Raw genomic sequence first — 25611 nt, 5'->3', positions numbered from 1 at the left:
CCAAACTGAATTATCTACACAATGGCAGTTGAATTCTGGATTGACAGTTTTTATTTATTTGAGCTTTTTGAAAGTATTTGACTATCTTCAGATCTCCATAGATTCTCATAAGAAGTCAGTGGAAGTTTCATCATTTTCCACATGTGTGTAATATATCATTTTTCTCTGACTTCTTTGAAGATTTTCTTTTGATCTTGACTTTTAGCAATTTAACTGTGATGTGCCTTGGTATAATATTCTTTGTATTGGAGTTTGCTGAGCTACTTGAATCAGTGAATTTATGTCTTTTACCAAATTTGGGACATTTTCAACCATTATTTCTTCAAATACTTTTTATGCATCTCTTCCTCTCTCTCTTTATTGGACTGTTTACATATATCTTGTTGATATTGTCCTACATACCTCTGAGGTACTTCATGTTTCCTCCTTTTTTTTTTTTTCTCTGCACTTAGATTGAATCATTTATATTGATCTGTCTCCAAGATCTTGAATTGGTAGAATTAGTATAGTTAAAATAGCCATACTGCCCAAGCAATCTACAGATTTAATGTGATACCTATCAAATTACCCATGACATTTTTCACAGAACTAGAACAAATAATCCTAAAATTTATATGGAACTACAAAAGCCTCAGGCTTACCAAAGCAGTCCTAAGGAAAAAGGAACAAAGCTGGAGGTATAACCTTTTCAGACTTCAGATAGTATTTCAGAGCTACAGTAATCAAAACAGTGTGTTGTATTCTTTTATTCACCTTTATCAGTAAACATTTAAGTTCTAGAATATTCTTCCTTTCATCCTTTCTTAGTTTCTGTTTCTCTGCTAAGATTTCCTTATCTTTTCATTAAGACATATTTTACTTTAGATCACTATGCATAATTATAATAACTACTTTTAGATAGTTGTCTACTAATTCCCAACATCAGGTTGTCTTCGGGTTGCTATATATTGTTTGTTGTCATTGACGTTTTCCTGAGTTTTCATATGTTAAGTAATTTTAGATTATATTCTGACAATTGAGGATATGTGTTTTGGAGACTAAAATCTGTTAATTTCTTTGAAGAGTGTTGATGTTTTGTTTCAGTGGTTTCCCTGGTTGACTCAAAACAGTAAAGTGCCTTTTGGAATGCAACTGAAATCTCAGTCCAGTTCTTTTATCTTTAGTTATAGTTTTTTCCAATACAAATGGTTTTGGAATAAGCCACGGATTCAGGCAAAGTTTATACATAGGATTTGGGGTTCCCCTGCCTGTTTATTTGTTTGTTTTTCTGGTATTCTCTGTTTGTCAGGAACCATCCTTGCCCTGAACTCTGTCCTCTTTTTGGCTAGCAAGAGTGCAGTTTCTTCTGGAATTTTAGCCACTTTTTGTGGTAACTCTTTGTCCCTTTCCTAAGACTAAATGCTATAAAAAAAAGATGAAACTCAGACTCACCCAGTGTCCTCCTCCTGTTTTTGTCTCTCCCAGAGCTGGCTTTTTTGTTCACTGTTGCAGTGCCTTAGGTTTGTTTTGTCTGTGTGTTCTTCAGTGTTTTCCTTGTCAGAGCATCAGTCCAGTAGGAGTTCATTCTGCTGTACTGGAATTGAAACTCACATTCTTCTACTTGAATCTATTTTTGCCTTTTAACTCAAGTGGGTTTCTTGAAGTCAGCGTTAGTTGGTTCTTTGATTTTGACCAGTCTAACAATCTGGCTCATTCCACTGGAGTATTTAGACTGTTTATATTTAATATGATTACCGATAGGATTGAGTTTAAGTTCACCATCTCAACAGTTGTTTTTTCTATTTGTCCGAATTATTCCCTATTCTTTTTTCCCTCTTTAGTTTCCTTCTTTTAAATTATTTCAGTGTTATTTTAGGATTATGTTTTATTACCATTATTGATTTTTAACTCTACTTCATTTCAGTGTTGAAAGGTTTATGTTTCTTTAACCTATTATAATCTACCTTCATATAACATACTACTTCACATTTAATATAAGAACCTTAGATGAATACATTCAGTTCATCCCTCCTATCCTTTGTGCTATTGTCCTATTTTCACATATGTGTGAGTGTTGTGAGAGAGATAGATCTATGTATGTGTAAACCATATATATCAGCCAAGGTCCAGTTAGACAGAAACTATACCACTAATTTAAGCAGGGAAAATTAAAGAATTGTTAACTAGTAAAATGTTATTAACTACTAAAAGAGCTTAAAAAGGACTCCATGGTATTCAGAATTAGTATGTACAAAAAAGTAGATCTGTACCTAGAGAACTGGACAGTGAAGGAACTAAAGACTTAGGAGAGTTCCAAACCCTAGGCTGAGGTTAGACCTCTTCAAAGAAGATAAGACTTCCACAAAGCGTATAGCATCTGGGTGGTGAAGACCTTGCCGTCTGATTTAGGCCAGAGCAGATCTGTAACATCATCTCACTGTTGCAGGAGTAGTACGTAATCTAGAGCTGGCATATTAGAAGCAGCCTGACGGTGGGGAGCCAGTTGCCTGAGAACATGGCAGAACTAGTGCAGAAGTGGCCACACAGGGGGAAGACAGTTACCTGAGGCCAGTTGAAGTTATTTATAGAAGCGCATCCTGTTGGATGAGGAGTGTGGCCTGAGGATAGCAGCCAGAAATGCTGCAAAGCTGACTTCAGCTTGGGGAGCTCGTGGTTTGAGAATGTGGCCTAAAGTGGTCTGAGAGGGCTGCTGGGGCTTGGTCCTGTGCTGAATAAAAAGTGGAAAGAGGACTGGACCCGGAGAAGTGCCTTCCTGCTATTCTCATCTTGCAGAGTTACTCTAACACCTTCTTTTGATAACATTAGATCAGTTAGCAAAGGAGAAATTTTGACAGAGTCCAGCTCCAGTATGTCATAGCAGGTAGATTTGTAGCTGAGAGATAAAATTGGTAACTGGTGAATACACTATTATATAAATTTTGCATTTAAATTCTTAAAGAAACTTAAAAATGAGAAAATGTCTTTTTATATTAGCTTCTATATTCTCTCAGATTTGGTTTGCTTGGAAAAAAGTCTTCATTTGTCCTTTTTTTAAAAAATTGAATGTTTTGCTTTGAGATAATGGTGGTATCACACATAAGAAGTAATTCATAAACATCCTTGTGTACCCTTTTAGGTTCTACCAGTGTTCATATCTTACATAACTATAGTATAAGATCACCACCAGGAAATTGACATTACTACAATCTACTGATATTATTCTGTTTTCCTAATTTTTTACCCTTTTATAATCATTTTTATAAAATGATTTATAAGCATTTTATAAAACATTTATAAACATTTTATAAAATGTTTATAAAACATTCCCCATGTCCCCAAACCCTGGCAATTGCTACTCTGTTCTCCATCTCTATAACTTGGTCAGTTTAATTTTTTATGTTTTATAAATCATACAGTATGTAACCTTTCAGGGCTAGCTTTTTTTTCATTCAGCATAATTCCCCTGAGACCTATTTAAGTAGTTGCATGTAGCAGTAGTTCCTTTATGTTGCTGAGTTACATTTCACAGGATGGATGTAATAGAGTTTGTCCATTCACCTACTGAAGGACATACTAGTTTCTTTTTTAGCTATTATGCATAAAGCTCCTATGAACATTCATGTACATGTTTTTTTTGCATATGAGTAAGTTTTCATTTCTCTGAGATAAATGCTTAAGAGTTTAATTGCTGAATCATATGAAAATTCTTTGTTTCATTTTTTAAATTGAAATATGATTTACATAAAATTTTAATCATACACTTTTAAAGTGTATGGTTCATTGGTTTTGGTATATACAGAAGATTGTGCAACCATTATCACTGTCTAATCCAGAACATTTTCATCACCCTAAATGATGATTAATAATCATTCCCCTCTCCTAATTCCTTGTAACTCCCTGATGACCAATAATCTGCTTTCTATTTCTATGGATATTCCTATTCTGGACATTTTATATAAATGGAATCATGCAGTATGTGACTATTTATGTCTGGCTGTTTTAGCATATCATGTGTCATCTATGTTGTAGCATATTTCAGAATCCATTCTTTTTATGGCTGAATAATATTCCATCACATGGATATACAGCATTTTGTTTATCCATTTTTTAGTCAGTAGACATTTGGCTTATCTCCACATTTTGGCTATGGTGAATAATGCAGTTGTAAACATTTATGTAGAAGTTTGATTATGAACATATATTTTTGGTTCTCTGAAGTTTCTACCTAGGAGTGGAATGCAGTGGTAACTATGTTTAACGTTTGAGGAACTGCCAAACTGTTTTCCAAAGAGGCTGTACTATTTTGTAGTTCTACCAACAATATGTGAGGATTCTCCATATTGTCATCAACACTTGTTATTTTCTATACTTTTGATTATAGTCACCCTAGGATGTGTAAATTGGTTTCTTATAGTTTTCATTTGTAGTTTTTCTAATGACTAATCATGTCTTTTCATGTGCTTATTGGTCATTGTATGTTTTCTTTGGGGAAATATTTATTCAAATCTGTTGTCCATTTAAAAATTACAATAGTTGTCTTTTTGTTGTTCAGTTCTAAGAGTGTTTTATGTATTTGGGATACTAGACCTTTATCATATATATGATTTGCAAACATTTTCTCCCATTCTATGATTTACCTTTTAGTTTTTTTGATAAATTGCTTGTGTTTTGTTATCATGTCTGAAAGACGTTCTAATCCAGTGTCAGGAAGGTTTACCTCCATTTTCTTATTTGAATTGTATAATTTTAGCTTTTACATTTAAGTCTTGATACATTTTGAGTTAATTTTTGCATATGATGTGATGCAGAGATCTAGAGTTCTATTTTTGTTTGGGATATCTAGTTATCTTACCACCATTTATTGAGATGCCTGTTCTTTTCCCAGGGCACATAGGCACATAGGCATATTTCTTGATTCTCAATTCTATTCTGTTGATCTATATGTCTTATCTTTTTGCCAGTACCACAGAGACTTGATTACTCTAGCTTTGTAATAGGTTTGGAAATTGAAAAGTATCACAGAGACTTGATTACTTTAGCTTTGTAATAGGTTTAGAAATTGAAAAGTATGGATCCTCCAACATTATTCTTATTTTTCAAAATGATTTTAGCTATTCTAAATCCCTTGCATTTCCATGTGAATATTAAGATCTGCTTCTCAATTTATATAAAAAAAAAAATAAGCCAACTATTATTGTTGACAATGATTGTGTTGACTCTTTAGATCAGTTTGTGGATTACTGCCATCCTAACAGTATTATGTCTTCTAATCCATGAATGTGGGATATCTTTCTATTTATTTAGGTCTTCAGTTTCTTTCAACAATTTTATAGTTTGAACATTGAACACTTTTTAGTGTAAAAATACTGAATTTCTTCTGTTAAATTTATTGTTTTTGATGTTTTTGTACATAGAAGTATATTCTTAATTTCCCTTTAGAATTGTTTAGTGCCTAGTATATAAAAATTCCTCTCTGGGAAATCCCATGAACAGAGGAGCTTAGCAGGCTTCAGTCCATGGGGATGCAAAGGTCAGACATGACTTAGCAACTAAAACAGCAACAACAGTATAAAAATACAGTTGATTTTTATATATTGATATTATATCCTTCAACCTTGCCAGACTCATTTATTAGCCTTTCTTGTTTTTGTTGAATTCCTTCCAATTTTCTGTAAACAAGATCAAGTCATCTACCAATAAAGAGTTGTATTTCTTCCTTTCTGATCTATGTAGCTTTTATTTCTTTTTCTTGCTTAGTTGCCCTGGCTAGAATATAGAATGTTAAGTAGAAGTGATGAGACTGGGCATCTTTGTATTGATCTTAGGGGGGCAGTTTTTAGTTTTTTCCCATTAAGTGTGAAAGCTTTAGATTTTTCATAGGTCCCCTGTATGTAATTGAGGAAATTTCTCTTCTATACTTTATTTTCTGTTTTTAGTGTAAAAGGTGTTTGATTTTGTCAGATAATCTTTCCGTCTTTCATCTATTGAGATGATCGTATGTTTTTATTAATGTTTGTATGTTGAACCAGCTGTGCATTACTGGGGATAATTTCCATTTGGTCACGGAGTATAATCCTTTTTATATGTTGCTGGATTTGGCTTGCTAGTATTTTGTTGAAAAGTTTTGCGTCTGTATTCATAAGAGAATAATGGTCTGTAGTCTTTTCTGGTTATGTCTTTGTCTGGATTTGGTATCACAATTGTATTGGCCTTATAGAAAGAGTTCCTATACACTCTGTTCTTTTTTTTTTTTCTTTCTTTCCTTTTTATTCTTTTTTTTTTTTTTAAGTATCTGGTCAGTTACTTTAGTGGTCAGCTAATGTTTAAGCAGAAATTTCTTTAACTACCTGAATCTGCTAAGTCTCCCAGTCTTTGCTGAGGTCTCTGTGTATGTATTGTAGCATGCCTTCCCCTCTCAGTTAGGTAGATAGTTGACAGCTTTGCTTTAGACTTCACTTCTTATGTGTGCTGTGTGTGCTAAATCACTTTAGTCGTGTCTGACTCTTTGCCACGCTATGGACTGTAGCCTGCCAGACTCCTCTGTCCATGGGATTCTCCAGGCAAGAATATTGGAGTGGGTAGCCATTCCCTACTCTAGGGGATCTTCCCAGCCTAGGGATCAAACCCAGGTCTTCTGCATTGCAGGCAGATTCTTTACCATCTGAGCCACCAGGGAAGCCCCTCTTCATTTCTTATGAAATACTTCAGTTCCAGCAGAGTTGAGAGCTTAGGGTTTCTCAGGTCTTTTCCTGAGCATATGTAAAACTCTGGGCATGCATGTGACCTTGTAGATTTCTAGAACTATGCCAGTTTTTCAAAGTTCCTCTGTAAATCTCCTTCCCCAACTTTTGTGTTTAAGGTTTTTGGTTGTCTGTTGTTTGCTCCAGCTGTTATCTACTGTCTTAGGCAGCAGTGAAGTTAAAACAGTTGCCTGTAATTTATCTTAACTGGGGAAAGTGTTTTTGTACTGGGCAAGCTTGTAGTCAGATCAAGTTAAAAACAGACTTGCAAGTGGGGTCTTTCAGGGAACCATGAGAAGTCAAATGACAGTTCTCTGGGAGTGAACTCCAGCTTGATGTCCCTTCCAGTGCTGGCCAGGCTACTGCAATTAAAGTGAAAAGCAATCAAAGTGTTTTTCCAGGCCTCTGCAGTGTTGGAAAATTGCGGGCAGGACTGGGGCAAGTGAAAATGCCCCAAAGTTCACAACTTAGTCTTCTTACTGAGATTTTTGCCGTTTTTCTTAAATAAACCCTCCCTGTATTACTGCAAGTCTTTGATTTTAATTTCCAAAGTTTTGTACATGTAGCTTATGAATAATTTTTGGCAGTATTCTTGTTAATTTTATGAAAAGAGAATTTTTGGAGGTCCTTACTCTGCCACTTTTCATCTGGATTTGTAGTTTCATTAAAAACTCCCAAATAATTCTCCAGATTGACTGTACCATTTTACATTCTCCCCTAATAGTATGTGATTGTTTCAGTTTCTCCACCTCACCAGTGTTATTTTGATGTTATTATTTAAAATTTTTTTTTCATTTTGATAGGTGTGTGGTTTTATATAATTGTGATTTTAACTTGTATTTCTCTAATGCCTAATAACAGTTGACATCTTTTAAAATACTTGTCATAAGTGAAATGTCTGTTCTTGGCTATTGTACATGTTCTATTTGGTTACATTTTTTTAGTTGTAAGAATTTTAAAAATTCTTTATGTATTCTGGAAACCAGTCCTTGGTTGTATATGTTGTTTACAGATGATAGTTTCTCCTATTGTATACTTTCTATTTTCATGTTCTTTTGCAGAGCAAAAGTTTTACCTTTTGGTGAGGTCCACATTAACAATTTTTGCTTTAAGTGTCATGTTTTTAGTATCAAGTATGTTTTCTAATCATAGGCCGTAAAGATTTTCTTCTGCTTTTTTCCTCTAAAAGTTGTATGGTTTTTTTACTTTACATTCATCTTCATAATTCTGAAATATATATATATTTTGCCTTCTGGAATTAAGAGTTCTTCAGTTCAGTTCAGTCACTCAGTCGTGTCCTGACTTTTTGCGATCTCATGGACTGTAGCATGGTAGGCTTCCTTGTCCATCACCAACTCTTGGAGCTTGCTCAAACTCATGTCCATCAAGTTGGTGATGCCATCCAACCATCTCATCCTCTGTCGTCCCCTTCTCCTCCTGCCTTCAGTCTTACCCAGCATCGGGTCTTTCCCAAGGAGTCAGTCCTTCGCATTGGGTTGCCAAAGTATTGGAGTTTCAGCTTCAGTGTCAGTCCTTCCAGTGAAGATTCAGGACTGATTTCTTTAGGATTGACTGGTTTTATCTCCTTGCAGTCCAAGGAATTCTCAAGAGTCTTTTCCAACACCACAGTTCAAAAGCATCAATTCTTTGTCACTCAGCTTTCTTAATAGTCCAACTCTTACATCTATACATGATTACTGGAAAAACCATAGCTTTGACTAGACAGACCTTTGTCAGCAATGTCTCTGCTTTTTAAGTTGTATAGTTTTTTACTCTGCTAAAAGTTGTATAGTTTTTTACTTTACATTGTGCTTCATAATTCTGAAATATATATACATATACATAGTCTTTTGGAATTAGGGTTCTTGGTTGCCAGTTACTTCTTTCCTTTCAACATTTTCTTGGTGTTCTTTGTCTTCTGGCTTGCATACTTCCTGAAGAGGCATTCCTATATTTCTTCCACAGTGTGTAAAGTGTCTTTTCTCCTTGGGCTATTTTGAAGAATTTCTATTTCCTATATTGGTTTTCAGGAATTTGTTATGATTCTCTTGACATATGATTATCCTTGACATTCATTGAGCATCTTGGATTTTGTCTTTGTTGTTGTCATTGTTCAGTCGCTAAGCTGTGTCCGATGCTTTGTGACCCCATGGATTCTAGCACACCAGGCTTCTCTGTCTTCCATTATCTCCCGGAGTTTGCTCAGACTGATGTCCATTGAGTCGATGATGCCATCTAACTATCTTATCCTCTGCTGCTCCTGTTTCATTTTGCCTTCAATCTCTCCCAGAATCAGGGTCTTTTCCACTGAGTCAACTCTTCACATAAGTTGACCAAAATATTGGAGTTTAAGCTTCAGCATCAGTCCTTCCAATGAATACCCAAGGTTGATTTCCATTAAGATTGACTGGCAGTCCAAGGGACTCTCAAGGGTCTTCTTCAGCACCACAATTCAAAAGCATCAGTTCTTTGGCACTCAGCCTTCTTTATTGTCCAACTCTCATCCATACATGACTACTGGGAAAACCATAGATTTGACTATATGGACCTTTGTCAGCAAACTGATGTCTCTGCTTTTTAATACACTGTCTAAGTTTGTCAGAGGTTTCCTTCTAAGGAGCAAGCATCTTTTAATTTCCTGGCTGCAGTTACCATCCGCAGTAATTTGGAGCCTAAGAAAAGAAAATCTGTCACTTTTTCCCCTTCTGTTTGCCATGAAATGATAGGACTGCATGCCCATCTCAGTTTTCTTAATATTGAGTTTCAAGCCAGCTTTTTCACTCTCCCTTTGCATACCTATCAAGAGGGTCTTTAGTTCCTCTTCACTTTCTGCCACTAGAATGGTACCATCTGCATATCTGAGGTTGTTGCTACTTCTCCTGGCAGTCGTGATTCCAACTTGTGATTCATACAGCCTGGCATTTTGCATGATGTACTCTATGTGTCTGTGCGTGCTCAGTCACTCAGGCATGTCCGATTCTTTGTGACCCCCTGGACTGTAGCCCTCTAGGCTCCTCTGTCCATGGAATTTTCCAGGCAAGAAAACTGGAGCAGATTGCCATTTCCTTCTCCAGGAGATCTTCCCAGTCTAGGAATCAAACCTACGTCTCTCGCTTTTCCTGCATTAAGCAGGAGGAGTCTTTACCACTGCGCCACTTGGGAAGCCCCAGGATATACTCTGCATATAAGTTAAATATTCAGGGTGACAGTATACAGCTTATCTTACTCTTTTCCCAAATTTGAACCAGTCAGTTGTTCCATTGAGAACATGACCCATCTGTTTTGCGTGGCCCTGCATGGCATGGCTTATAGCTTCATTGAATTACACAAGCCCCTTCAACATGACAAGGTTGTGATCCCTGAAAGGTTGTGTCTTTATAGCTTGCGTCAAATTTGGAATATTTATAAACATTATTTCTTTTGGGACTCTTAACTGCTGTTAGTTTGATATTGTCCCATAATTACTGACACACTGTTACAGTTCTTTTCAGTCTTTTTATTTATTTATTTTTTTAATGTGCTTCAGTTAGGACAAATTATGTTTCTCTGTCTTCAGAGTTAGTAATATTTTCTGCTTCAATATCTAATCTGCTGTTAATCCCACCTAGTGAGATTTTTATTTTTTATATTTGACCTCTAGAAGTGCTATTTGGTTCTTCTTTATATGTTAACATTTGTCTTACAATGTTAATGCTTTTCTTTGAATATCTGAATATAATTATTATTTTTGCTTTAAAGTTTTTATTTGCTAATTGCTCTATCTATGTCACATCAGGTATATTTGTATTAACTATTTTTTATCCTGGTTTTGGTCACATTTTCCTGATTCTCAGCACTTTGTCACTAGATGCTGGCCTTCTAAATGTCAATTATTGAGTGTTACACTTTGTTGTCTTCCTCTTTGTGGTGCTTTGTTCTGGCTTGAATATTATTTGTGATTTAGTTTGATCCTTTCATGGCCTGTCTGTATGCTTTGTTAGGACAGGTCTAGAGTAACCTCTACTGTAGGGATAGTTTAGCCCTATTACCCGCAGAAGGCCTTTCGAGGATCTCATTTAAATGCACAACGTGATCAACGAGGATTTGGTACCCTCGTTGCTCAGAACTTGAGTGCTTTCTAGCCCTGTATGAATTCTGTGGACTGTTCAGCTGTTAGGTTTTCAGTTACTTTTTGCCTGGAATACATTTTAGAATTCAACTAGAAGTCAAAGGTTGCCTTGAAGTTTTGTTTTTTTGTTTTCTTTTTTCAGTAGTGCCTTCTCCTCCAGAACTGTACTGAATACCTTTCTAGCTGCCTCGAGTTCCCTGAACTCTGCTATGTATCTTCATAACTCAGTGAGACTTGCATTCTTTGTTTGGGATCCACGGTCCACAATTTGCCTCTAGGCAAATTTGCCACAGTTTGTTGTGAGCAACAAGTGAGTTGCTCACCTCACTTGTTTTTTCTCTTTCTAGCTGCCTCTTGTCAGGATCCGAAAATAATTGTTTCGTATAATCCATTCAGTTTTCTTATTGCTTATAGCAACTGGGTAAATCTGGTCCCTATTTAATCATGACTGGAAATAAATGACGGTTCCTTTAATTAAAAAAAAATTTACTTTGAAACAGTTTTGTATTTACAGAAAAGTTGTAAATATACTAAGTAGAGTTCTGGTATCCAGTTTCTCCTGTTGTCAGCATCTTAATACAATTTTGTGGAACTGTTGTCAAAACTAAGAAAGTGACATTGGCATAATACTGTTAAGTAAATATCTATAATTTTATTAAAAAAAAAAAACACAGCCAACCATTTTCCAAAGTCATGCATTCTCACAAGCAATGAATGTATCATTTTGAGTAGAAGAAACAGCTTTATGAAAATCACTTAGGTTGGGACACCACCATTTTAGCTAATTTGAAATTACAAAAATTAAGTAAAGAAAAGGGACTTTAAATTGGCAAGCCTTTGATTACAGATGACTCATGATAACAATAATAACTATAACAATAACAGTGGTGTTCACCGAATTCTTTTCTAAGGGCTTTACATTTATTGATTCATTTAATCCTTATAATATCCTTATGTTCTTGATACTATTATCCTCCAGTTCCGTAGATAAAGAAAGTGAAAAGGTCACTGATTTTCCCCTGCTCGCATGGCTAATAAGGTACACCTTAGCTGTCTGGCTCCAGGACACCTACTCTCTGATCCACTCTGCCAGTGATGATTGTTTATCAGTTGCACATCAGAAAAACTTGAGATGGCCTTGGGCATCTATATTTTGAAGACCACTGGTGATTCTTATGTGTAGTCAGATTGAAAACATTCTAAACTACTGCTTCTTCATTATAATGTAGATAAATTTAGTGTGTTAAAATATACTTTTTTATTTTAATGATAATAGTGAATAGCTTAGTTCTTGTTTTGACTCAGACATTTTAAAGTCCTTTTATATAAGTAGAATGTTCAAATTACCGCACAATTGCATTCATCTCATGTGCTAGCAAAGTAATGCTCAAAATTCTCCAAGCCAGGCTTCAACAGTATGTAAACCACGAACTTCCAGATGTTCAAGCTGGATTAGAAAAGGCAGAGGAACCAAAGATCAAATTGCCAACATCCATTGGATCATCAAAAAAGCAAGAGAGTTCCAGAAAAACATCTACTTCTGCTTTATTGACTATGCCAAAGCCTTTGAGTGTGTGGATCACAACAAACTGTGGAAAATTCTTAGAGATGGGAATACCAGACCACCTGACCTGCCTCCTGAAATCTGTATGCTGGTCAAGAAGCAACAGTTAAAACTGGACATGGAATAACAGACTGGTTCCAAATTGTGAAAGCAGTACATCAAGGCTGTATATTGTCACCCTGCTTATTTAACTTATATGCACAGTACATCATGTAAAACGCTGGGCTGGATGAAGCACAAGCTGGAATCAAGATTGCCTGAAGAAATATCAATAACCTCAGATATGCAGATGACGCCACCCTTACAGCAGAAAGTGAAGAAGAACTAAAGAGCCTCTTGATGAAGGTGAAAGAGAAGAGTGAAAAAGCTGGCTTAAAACTCAACATTCAGAAAACTAAGATCACGGCATCCAGTCCCATCACTTCATGGCAAATAAATGGGGAAACAGTGGAAACAGTGAGAGACTTTATTTTTGGGGGCTCCAAAATCATTGCAGATGATGACTGCAGCCATGAAATTAAAGGATGCTTATTCCTTGGAAGAAAAGCTATGACCAACCTAGACAGCATATTAAAAAGCAGAGACATTACTTTACCAACAAATGTCCATATAGTCAAAGCTATGGTTTTTCCAGTAGTCATGTATGGATGTGAGAGTTGGACTATAAAGAAAGCTGAGCGTGGAAGAATTGATGCTTTTGAACTGTGGGGTTGGAGAAAACTCTTGAGAGTCCCTTGAACTGCAAAGAGGTTCAACCAGTCCCTCCTAAAGGAAGTCAGTCCTGAATATTCATTGGAAGGACTGATGCTGAAGCTGAAATTCCAATAGTTTGGCTGCCTGGTGCAAAGAACTGACTCATTGGAAAAGACCTTGATGCTGGGAAAGATTGAGGGCAGGAGGAGAAGGGGACGACAGAGGATGGGATGGTTGGATGGCATCACTGACTCAATGGACATGAGTTTCCGTAAGCTCCGGGAGTTGGTGATGGACAAGGAAACTTGGCATGCTGCAGTCCATGGGGTCACAAAGAGTCAGACACGACTGAGCGACTGAACTGAACTGAACAGATACAGGTAGAACTAGAACTGAAGCAAATATTTTGCGGATTACTGAAGAATCAGTTATCTCTTTGTTTTGGTGTCTAGGTACTCTGCGTTTTGTTTAACACATGCAGGTGTGTGTTTGTGTGTGTGTGTGTGTGTGTGTGTGTGTGTGTGTATACTTACTTACATATTGTTTTCTGGCATAAAGAATTTTTAGAGTAATCTGATTAAGTAGTTAGATATTGCTTCCTGAGGGTAATGTTTAAAGACTACTTACCTTAAAATATGGACACATTTTAAAAAATAAAATAGGGAATCATTTTGTGTGCACAAAGCAAGGAATAAAATGAATCATAGAATGGTTTAATTGGTTAAATTGTGTTAGCCCCAGAATGTTAATACCCACACAAAATTGACTTAATTTAGCATATAGAAATCTTCTTAAATTTATTAATTTTGTATCTTTCTTATTTTGTATAATAGACTTTTTAACATTTGATATTAGGCTATAAACTATAGAAGACTAAATCTGTTTCAAATATGTGAAGGTTGATTATGAGGTATAATAAGATAGTAGTTTTGAAAATCTAGTTCTCTGGTCTCAAAATCAGTGCTACAGATTTATTTTTAAAATTATTACTGTGTGATTTTCATCAGTCACTATTGTTTTGCTCTGAATAGTTGGCTGCTGACAATTGCATGAAGTCTCCACCAGAGAGTGCTAGAGATACTTCAGTGGGGAATGTTATTTACTTAGGCTTGCCTGGACTTGTCAGCGGGTTAGACCTTTTTTATTTTTAGGAAAGAGTTTGATTTCTTGTTTACAAAATTCCGCTTACTGTGAAATAAATTCTATATCTTGGCAATTGAGTATTTCTACAGATATTGTAAATGATGAGTATTTAATCACTTCATTCTTGGTTCTCCTAGCTGTCTTGAAGTATCTTTGATTTGATTATTTTGTGGCATTATCCTTTAAAAACTAAAAGTTGTGTTTTAGTTGTTGTACATAGTACATAGTAGTTGTTGATTTTTCTTAACATTATTAGGTGTTTTGTTGAAAACTTGCATAACTTAAAATGAATTAGAGAAACTAGTAATGTGTTTTATGAGGTTAAGAAATAATTATTTATTGTGTATCTTTTTAAAATAGAAACTGAATTAGCAAATAGTTTTAATATTTGCATTTCTAGCATACAGTATTATTCGCAAAGTATTATTAATTATTTTGTGTTATGCATTTAGAATATGGTATGAAAGAAAGTCTGGCCTTTTTATTATATTCAATAAATTTCTAAGTGAGCATTTTACAGGGTGATTAATTCTAGCAGAAGTACTAAGTGATAATAACTTTTTTTCCCTTCTTTTTTCTAGGTATCTTCACTCAAATAACATAGTTGTGGTTCCGGAAGGTAAATACACTTTCAGTTTTTACTAATAGTTAGGAGGTGCTAGAGTTAAAGCTGTGCTTTATCATAGTAGAACAGATTGTCTCTTTAAACCTATTTTGGTTGGAGTGTTAGAGAATTTTAATTATACAGCATCATTATTAAGTTTCAAAGCTTTTTTCCCTCTAATTAGTAAGTATAGTTAACAGTTAAAATTAAATTTAATAAGTCTAAAATATTTATAATGGTTAGGTAAATTATTATCAGATAAATTGACATTGGGTAAATAATAAAATAACTTCTAAGTTTAATAAATTTTGAGTTAAGCATTTTGGTTAGATAAAAAAGACTTTATATATCATTTCATGAATTGTTTATTCAAGTAGTTTTTACATTGTTTTAACATTTTTATTTGTCTTTTTAAAGTTTATAGTATATTGAGGTAGAAGTGTTACTTCATAGAATGTTTGATACTATACTGCAATAAAAATGTTTTAAAAAATTAATTTGATACATGCTTTTACTATTATGTCAGCACCAGAGATAGGGATATTAAATATTAAAATATTTAAGCTTGGAGTAATTGCATTAAAAATTGGTCTTAACACTTGAGTCAAATTAATTTTGCTTTTACCCTTCTTTTCTCTTCAAAGCCATTGGGTCCCTTGTAAAACTACAATGTTTGGATCTTAGTGACAATGCCTTAGAAATCGTTTGCCCAGAAATTGGTCGTCTGAGAGCTTTACGTCATCTTCGATTAGCTAATAACCAACTGCAATTCCTACCTCCAGGTAATCACCGTCTGTAGCACAGAAGCTTCTTGTCTGTTGCAAGGCTATTTTTATTAATATTTCTCACTTTGTGTCTAGGCAGTGGGCTTTGGGCATATCTGTAAGTTTCCGATTGTCCGCTTGTTTGAGGAGGATGGTAAGGAATGTGGATGGGCTATGACTGAAAGCCTTTTCCCTGATGCAAATGCAGGAAGCTGGCATTTATGTTTTTGAGCTGCAGTTACTGCAGTTGTGCATTGCAGTCAGTGCCCCTTCAAAACCACTGCCCTGGTGAATTATTTGTACCAAAGCTACTTTAGTTTTGAATTCCACATTAGGGAATTTATATGAACTTTGCATTTTAGTGTCTGAAAGCAGATACATGCAGTGTTTTCTCTCATTCTCTAGTGAGGTAAATGATGTGCATTAACTTTGATTTAATGTGAATCATACTAGAATTTAGTAGCAGAATTTAACTTTGAGTTCTCAAACTAATTGTCACTTCTGCCTACTGATCATCCTATTAGATTATGATGTACATATAGACAGTACCAAAATCCTGCCTTCTCTTGAACTACCATTAAATCCTTTGACTTTCTTACAAGGGATATTCAGAGACCTTTCTTTGTGAACTCGCACACTTGGAGATTCCTCTGTCTTATGTCATTTCCCATATTTTTAAAGCAGTGAAGTATGATTTAAAAAAAATAGCTTGTGCTTCAGGTATTACATGAAAGTACTCTGCATTCAAAAATAAGCAGAAAAAAGAATGCAGACACCACTCACATTGACTGGGAGTATTTGTACCTACTAACTCTTGGTATTCCTGAGTCTTAGTGTATCCAAGTGAAATATATGACTCAACGAAAATTACAAATTACTGCCTGCCTTAGAACTTCAGGGATATATGAAGCTGTTAGAAACTACTCATGTTAAATCCATGAATGAATTTATAATTTAAAAAATACTTTGTCCAAAGTTTTTCAAGCACAGAAATTTCTAATTGAAACAGTAGTTGATTAATTTTTAGACTTTACATGCTGATTTTAATATATACATTCAATATTGTATACAAAAATGGTATTAGTATAGCAGTTAACTCTGCTTAAAAAATATTTTTTAATCTCATTTAAAGTGTCTTACTTTTTACAACTCTGCTTAGTACAAAAATTTTTAATATGGTGTAGGAGTATGATCTTTGCTTTAAATTTTGTTGTATGTTATCAAACTCAATGGTGCTTCATCATGAAGCTTGATTTCATCAAGTTTATATATTTACATACTCAGGAAATTAGATTCTCTTTCAGAGATTGTATAGAAAATGTATCAGCAAAGATTTACTTTAGATTTTCAGAGTATTTTTATATATTAGCTTATATAAGATATAGAGTCAAAATGCATGGATATAATGCTGAATATTTTAGATTTGATAGTATTTTCAAATATGAAATTCATAAAAGATATGTTATAGAATCAAAATGCATGGATATAATACTGAATATTTTAGATTTAATAGTATTTTCAAATATGAAATTCATAAAAGATATGTTATAGAATCAAAATGCATGGGTATAATACTGTGTTCATATGCTCCTTTTTCTATACATTTAAAGAACTTACGAGTAACACAACTCTCTATTAAAACATTGTTCTTTGTGTTCTATTCTTCTGTTTTTTCCTGTAATGTAAGAACATTTTGTGGTAAAATGTAGCCATTTCCTTTCATTATATACTCTCAGAGGTTAAGGGTATACTAATAATGTCATTGACTGCTTCCTAATAACCAGTGGAGGGTATAGATTTCCTGGCTACCTTCATGTAATTTTAAATTTGTATCTCACCTGATTCATAATAGATTTGAAGCATTTACTTCTGATTTTATCTCCCTAGCTTATTTCTGTTGCTTGTGTTTGTTTTTGCTTGTTTTGAGTACAGTGACATAAGTAGTATCTATGTATTTTGAGTAGAAACTTTTGATTAAGCTATGTATATAGTTTTTTTTTTTTTTCTGGGCCATCACAAGTACAATGCTCTAGATCTTACTAATTTTTTAGTTCACTTTATGTATGTGTTTATGACGTAATTTCAATGTTATGATTTGAATGGGAGAGGGGCTTGGGTAAACATCTACCAAGTGTACCCAATCATTAGGGACATACTATGGAAAAATATTTTAACTGTAGTAAAAAATGTGAGGAATTGCCAATTGGTGTCCATTTGATGACGGTAGACTCCAGTTGATATATTAGCCTCTTCTATTAATACATATTCCATGCTATTGGTATAGTCTTATATGTTATATATCTGTGAAAGACTTAATATTTTATTATGTGTATTTTTTGTAGTTAAAAAACCTTTGGATATGGTTTCACATTCAGTATTTAACATTTGAAAATTTGAGAGCAGTATTTGAAACATTTGAAATATCTAAATGGCTGATAGTTTTAAAATTAGGATCTAAGAGTGGATTACAGGGGCTTTGTGAATGCCCTCAAATTGTGTGGGCAGTCTGGTGTTTGTGAGCATGTACACACTGCTGTAAAGAAGGTCCCGTGTGTTTATGAATTTCTCAAAGAGGTCCATGGCTCGTACAGTTGGTTCTCCTGGGTTGTTTGTCAGTACCCATTCCTTGGGAATGTCCCTTTCCCCCCTTTTGTTGGATTGCAGAGCACTGCCATTTTTCTACCTTGTATGTTGCTTTCTCTCCACAGTTCATTAATCCTGGTGTAGGTAACTCAAGCAAGACCAGTTCTCTTCCTGGGCATTTTGAAAGAGACTGTAGGGGAGAAGCAAAGAGAACAAGAGAGAATGGGAGGGTGAAAGAGGAAATCAGGCACTCTTTTCTCTCTGGGCGTCTACAACAATGCTATGTAATCTTGTGAAATCTGGTAGTAGTCATGTGGGCAGGAAAACAAAGAGAAAAAGATGAAGTAGATATCTCGAATAAGATGGAGTCAGAGGCTTTCTAACTTTTCTGTAATTTCCTAATCACTGATTCTGTTTTTAAGGCCCATGAAGTGAAGTGTTAGTTGTTCAGTTGAGTCTGACTCTTTGTGACCCCTTGGTCTGTTCATGGAGTTCTCTAGGCAAGAATACTGAAGTGGGTTGCTGTTCCCTTCTCCAGGAGATCTTCTGGACCCAGGGATCAAAGCCGGGCCTCCTGCATTGCAGGCAGATTCTTTACCGTCTGAGCTACCAGGGAAGCCACATTTAGGCCCATAGACTATGCTTAAGCTAGCTCTAATTGGCTTCTGTGAATTGCCACTCAAAGAGCTCCATGTAAAATAGCAACCTCAAAGGCTTGATTTTTGTTTATTTTGCATAAGTAGAAATTGTATATATTTAAAATAGACAGTGTTATATTTTGACATATGTATATATTGTGAAATGATTACTACAGTCAAATTAATTAACATATTTGTCACCTCTCAGTTACCATTTGTGTGTGTGTGTGTGTGTGTGGTTTGAGCACTTGAGATCTACTCTCTTAGCAAACTCAAATACATAATACATTATTATTCAGTTATCTTTTAAAAAACCTTTTTTTATGGTAAATTTTAAGCAGAATAGAATAATAAGCCCTATATACCCAGTACCTAACTTTAACAATTTATCATGGATTTATCCTGTCTTATATTTTTCTTTTGTTCTTCATATTTTTATCCTCTCTTTTTTAAAGTTTTTTTTTTAATTAGGGTAAAATTGACATACAGTGAAATGCTCAAGTGTATAGTCCTGAGTTTTAACAAATGTATGTACTCATGTAACCAGCATCTTATTTGAGATACAGAACATTTCCATTACTCCAGAAGGTTCTCTTACACCATTTCCAGCCGATCTGTTTGCTACAGGCAAACTCTATTCTGATTTCTCTTGCTATAGATTAATTTTGTCTGTTGAAAATGAAATAAATGGGAACGTGCAGTTCTCTGTTGACTTTCACTCAAAATAAAGGTTTCAGGATGCATCCATGCTGTTGTATGTGTCAGTAGTTCGTTGTCTTTTTTTTGCAGAGTAGAATTCCATTGTATAAACTACACTTTATAACTTATTTTCCTCTTAATGGACATGTCAGTTTTTTTCTCACTTTGTCTATGATCAATAAAACTAATATGCATGCATGTATGTTAAGTTGCTTCAGGCGTGTCCAAGTCTGACTCTTTGCAGCCATGTGGACCATAACTGGCCAGGCTCCTCTGTCCATGGGGTTCTCTAGGCAAGAAGACTGGAGTGGGTTGCCATGCCCTCCTCCAGGGCATCTTCCCGACCCAGGGATCAAACCCACGTCTCTTACATCTCCTGCATTGGCAGGCGGCTTCTTTACCACTAACACCACCCGAATCCCTATAGACATTCTTGTATAAGACTTTTTATGGATTTACATTTTCATTTCTCTTGGGTAAATATCTTTTAGGGGAAATGTGATACAGAATGTAGATATATGTTTAACTTTGTAAGAAATTGGCCAGCAGTTTTTTTTTTAATTTTTAAAAAATTATTTATTTTATTTATTGTAATTACTTTACAGTATTGTGGTGGTTTTTGCCATACATGGACATGAATCAGCCATGGGTGTCCATGTATCCCTACATCCTGACCCTCCCTCCCCATCCCATCCCTCAGGGTTGTCCCAGTGCACCAGCTTTGAGTGCCCTGCCTCATGCGTCAAACTTGAACTGGTCATCTATTTCACATATGGTAACATACATGGTTTAGTGCTTTTTTCTCATATCATCCCACCCTCGCCGCTTTCTTCCACATCATCTCACCTCCGCCTTCTCCCACAGAGTCCAAAAGTTTGTTCTACAAATTTGTGTCTCTTTTGCTGTCTCGCATATAGGGTTGTCGTTACCATCTTCCTAAATTCCATATATATGCGCTAATATACTGTATTGGTGTTTTTCTTTCTGACTTACTTCACTCTGTATAATAGGCTCCAGTTTCATCCACCTCATTAGAACTGATTCAAATGCATTCTTTTTAATAGCTGAGTGGTATTCCATTGTGTATATGCACCACAACTTTCTTATCCATTCATCTGCCGATGGACATCTAGGTTGCTTCCATGTCCTAGCTATTGTAAACAGAGCTGCGATGAACATTAGGTTACATGTGTCTCTTTCAATTCTGGTTTCCTCAGTGTGTATGCCCAGCAGTGGGATTGCTGGGTCATATGGCAGTTCTATTTCCAGTTTTTTAAGGAATCTCGACTGTTCTCCATAGTGGCTGTACTAGTTTGCATTCTCACCAACAGTGTAAGAAGGTTCCCTTTTCTCCACACCCTCTCCAGCATTTATTGCCTGTAGACTTTTTGATGGCAGCTGTTCTGACCAGTGTGAGATGGTACCTCATGGTGGTTTTGATTTGCATTTCTCTGATAATGAGTGATATTGAGCATCTTTTCATGTGTTTGTTAAGTGGTTATATTAATGCCATTTTATGCTTCTCATGGAAATAGATGAGAGTTCTAGTTACTCTGAATGTTTGCTAGTTATTTGATATTGTCTGGTTTTTGTTAGTGTTTGGCTTTGTTTAACTGTAGTAATGGAGAAGTTGTATTGAGTTGCTTTAGTTTGTATTTAACTGAATTTGTCTTTCTCTCTTGACTAGGGGTATTGAGCACCTCTGACGTATTTGTGGAGTATTCCAAGTCTTTCTGAATTGTAAGCAATGTCTCCCTGCTTTACAGGCCAGCAGCACAATGAGGCTGTTGAAGAATTCTCTCTGCTTCCTAGTTCTGCCCCTTGCTTTCTGTGCCTGGAAAGCTGTGGTAGCCTTGCTGCCCAGTTGTTGGCCTGTGTATGGCAGCCCTGTGCTCTAAGTGGCTCCTGCCTCTGCAAGTTTCCTTGGCTGTCCTGTTATCTTCCGTTTCAGGCTTTCCTCAGCTCAAAGCCTGGAGGGTTTTGTGGAGATGATCTCAACTTTCTTCCCTTGCCCCCATTTTTGGTGAAGTCTTTGTGAAAAAGAGTTTGTGAGTATGTGTGTGGTTGGGTGGGGGGGACACAGGTAGTTCATGCAACCTCTCTCTGTGTCTGGGGCTCCTCTGGATTGTATGCTAGCGTGCCAGTCCACGTAGCCCTTCAAAGCAAAGTTAGACTGCTTTCTCTTTAACCCTTGTCTGTGGCAGATTCCTTATCCTCCTGTTACAGTCAAGAGTGATAGCAACTGGGAATCTCTTCTGTTTTAAAATATGCTTATCACTTTTTGGGGTTGATTCAGGTTTCTGGGTGTTCTCAGTCTCTGAGTAATTTTAAAAACTATAATTATGTAGCTTTTCCAGTTTCTTTTTGTGGTTAGGGTATAAGTGACAACTCTCTTGACTTTCTATTTTCTTATTGGAATTAAGTTCTCCTCCCTCACGGGCTATCACAATTTGGTTTTTGTTTCTCCATACCTTTCTTTCTCTATCTCCTTTTTGTCTTCTTTTGGATTACTTGAGTATGCTCTAATGTTCCATTTTATTTCCTCTACTTTAGAGGAGAGGTTTAGGTTTTTCTTTAGAATTTACAGTATGCACCCTTAACCTATTACAGTTTACTTAGGATATTGTACCACTTAATATAAATTTTAAGAACCTTCCAACAGGATACTTCCATTTACCCTCCTTCCTTTGTGTTATGATATCATGTATTTTATCTCAATATACATTATGAACCCTACAGTATGTTTATTTTACAACAATCAGTTGTCTCTAAAGGGAATCCCAATTAAAAAAAAAAAAGATATTCTTTGTATTTACCCATTATTTACCATTTCCTGTACTCTATTCCTTCTTGTAGATCTTTTTTTAATTTGGTAATATTTCTCTTTATTTAATATTTCTTGTAGTGCTGTTCTCCTGGCAATGAACTATGTTCATTTCTCTTTATGTGAAAATGTTCTTTATTTCACCTTTGACTTTTAAGGATATTTTCTTGAGATACAGGATTCTGGGTTGACAAGATGGTTTTTTTAGCACTCTTAAATTAAGACAACCTTTCATTGTCTTCTGACCTTATTGTTTCTGATAAGTCAGTTGTAATTTGTAGTTTTGTTATCCCATAGTGTTTTTCTATGGCTACATTAGATATTTTCTCTTTATCTTTGGTGTCAGCAGTTTATGTATGATGTGCCATGACGTAGGATTTTTTATATTTATCCTGCATAGGCTTTTCTTGATTCCCAAATTGGAAAGTTTATTATTTTTCTTTATATAGTTTTCTGCCCCACATTTTTTTCTGTTTATCTGTCTTCTACTGCAGTAACTTCTTTTGTGCTCTCCAGTATTTTATTTGTTAAGCCCTTCTTCACTCTCTCACAACATTTTCCTCTTTAGTACCTTGTCTTGCATTTCTAGCTGCTTCAACTCCCAGACTGTGACCTTCAGCACTGTGACTGCAGTGTTCCACTTGGGTTCCCCTTCCCTGTGTTGTGGCCAAGAAAGCCTTGTCCAGTTTGGGACACAGCGGGTATTTCCCTTATCTCAGTCATCAGAGTCCTTTGTTTCCTGTCTGTTACTTGAAAACAGTTTTCTCATATATTTTTGACTAGTTGTATTGGTTGGAAGCAAGTCTGGTGTTGTGACCTTGTCATATCTGGAAGTGGAAGTCCTATTAGATGTTCTTTGATTTCTCATCTGATTGTTTACCTGTATTCTTTTATATACCTTGTATGCCATTGAAATATTTATATGTTGCATTCTCCCACTTCTGGTATCAAAACTATATCATTGTTTGTTACAGAAGAATAAATTTAAACTCATTTTCTTCCAAAGGCCTAGTCTGACTTAAGTAAAATTACATGATCTGTTATGAAGAGAAGTACGACCCACTTATAAATAAAGGATTACTGGAGAAAGATTTCCATCAGTGCAGAGCAATTTGCCAAATACCTTGTGACTCACCATTGGCCACAAAAGCAAATGGATATTAGAAGAGTCAGAAAAACCAGCTATCCCTTGATTGTCAAGAAAATCCTGATGCTTTTGTGATTCACTGTAAACCCTCTGTGAATTCCCATGAGAGAAGAGTATGGTAACAAACAAACCCCAAAATGTAACTAAGAGTCAAAAAAGATGTTGCTTACATCTGGCATTATAAATCAGCTTGTTTCTCTGAAATGATTTTGTCCTTAAAAAGTTGTTTTGTATACCAAAAAGGAAAGATTTTTAGCCCAAATTGAAAACACTGAAGCAATCTATGTTATACTTAAATGGATAAAAGCGTGCAAAAACAGAAATACATACTACGTATAAATAGCAGGAATTGTTCTAAAACTCAGGCTTCGAGTATGGTCAAGTTTATTATTTTGTTCTTAAAATTTATTTTTCTTCTGGTTAAGCCTCTGTTGCTTTATTAAAATGAAATTTAGTATCTCTTCTTAGATTTGTCCTATTGCCACCTAAATTATTCTGAAATTTTTATACTCATTGCTGGCAATCAGGAGCTGTAGATCAGCCTTCTTCCTACAGAAGACAGGAAGCCTGATCATGCTATAGCTTCCCCCATTGCTTGCTGCCCCGCTGCTGAGACTTCACTGGTGCAGCCTGACTGTTAGTAGTGCAGGCTGCTGTTCCTCCTCAGAGTTGAACCTTCTCCTGTGAGTACAAGCCTGGTCAGAGGCGCTCCGTGTTTGCATCCATGGATTATAGTTTCTAGGATTGATAGGGGGTCCCAGGAACACTGGGTCAGCCCTGGTTTCATTGTGCCTGAGTTCTCTCTTCCTTCTTTAGTGGTCAACTCAAAGGGAGAAGAGAGCAGTTCTCGTCTTGAATTTCAAAACACAAAAGATCTAATTGTGCCACCTGCCACCAAATAATCAAGGTTGTTCACCCCTGTATTACCCTTCTTGTGTGGATGCCATAGTAATTCAAAGTGATTTAACTTCCTAGTGAAACAACTTTTCAGTGATTGCACATCAATACTGGCAAAATAGCTAGCTAGCACTTTTCTCACTAAAAAATGTAATTGATCAGTCTCTGGCAGAGTCCCCTCTGGTGTTACCAGGCTATGTAAGTATAGTCAACAATATATATAAACAGACTTTCTATTTGGTAGGATTAGCTACATGACCTGGGGCACTTACTGTTTTACCTACTCAACAAAAAAGTGTTTGTTGATTCCAAATATATTCTGTGTCCTAGAGAAAGTGGGGACAGTGAAGGGATAACAAAATCTAGAGCCAGGCTTCAAAGGAGCTTGTAATATTTTATTGTTGAAGAGTTTAAACTGTTAACTTCCAAGGAAGAGACTAGATAGAGAAGAGATAGAAAGAAGTATTGATTGTGTTAATAGTTGGTCATTATCTTGATACAGTGCCAAGTGGTTCAGGAACCCAGTTTGACAGCTAATAGGGATAAAGTCCACCCACCGTCAGTTTGCTAGGTGACCACTGAATAAATGAGTAAACTGTCCACCAGAGTGCTAAACTCATATTCAGAACCAGTTCTTTCAGTGTCTCTTACAGACCTACAAGCTGCTTTATTGGTCTGGCTCGCAGGTAGGACTTCCCTGGTGTCTCAAATGGTAAAGAATCTGCCCGCAATGGGAGACCTGGGTTTGATACCTGGGTCGGGAAGTTCCCCTGGAGCAGGGAATGGCAACCCACTCCAGTATTCTTGCCTGGAGAGTCCCATGGACAGAGGAGCCTGGTGAGCTACGGTTCAAGGGGTCACAAGGACTCGAATACAACTGAGCACATGGCACACACACAGCACATATTAGTAAAGTAACTTTATATTGTCTGCTGCTGCTGCTGCTAAGTCGCTTCAGTCGTGTCCAACTCTGTGCGACCCCATAGACGGCAGCCCACCAGGCTCCCCCGTCCCTGGGATTCTCCAGGCGAGAACACTGGAGTGGGTTGCCATTTCCTTCTCCAATGCATGGAAGTGAAAAGTGAAAGTGAAGTCGCTCAGTCGTGTCCGACTCTTAGCGACCCCATGGACTGCAGCCTACCAGGCTCCTCCATCCATGGGATTTTCCAGGCAAGAGTACTGGAGTGGGGTGCCATTGCCTTCTCCAACTGTATATTAATAGTTAAAT

The 25611-nt window shown here is 36.0% G+C and overlaps 1 protein-coding gene across 2 annotated transcripts in view; it reads left to right on the top strand.

Annotated features, from left to right (window-relative positions):
• LRRC28 (leucine rich repeat containing 28) overlaps positions 1 to 25611 on the top strand; it is a 197904-nt gene that overhangs the window by 29064 nt on the left and 143229 nt on the right. For both annotated transcript variants that reach the window (XM_043921649.1, XM_043921648.1), the window contains exons 4-5: positions 14809 to 14846; positions 15476 to 15613. In XM_043921649.1, the coding sequence (XP_043777584.1) occupies positions 14809 to 14846; positions 15476 to 15613 (176 nt within the window). The remainder of the gene's footprint in view (positions 1 to 14808; positions 14847 to 15475; positions 15614 to 25611) is intronic.

Source organism: Cervus elaphus, chromosome 13, assembly GCF_910594005.1.
Source record: "Cervus elaphus chromosome 13, mCerEla1.1, whole genome shotgun sequence".
NCBI lineage: Eukaryota > Metazoa > Chordata > Mammalia > Artiodactyla > Cervidae > Cervus > Cervus elaphus.
Note: the sequence above shows the minus strand (reverse complement) of the source record. Positions and strands in the feature narration are given on the sequence as shown.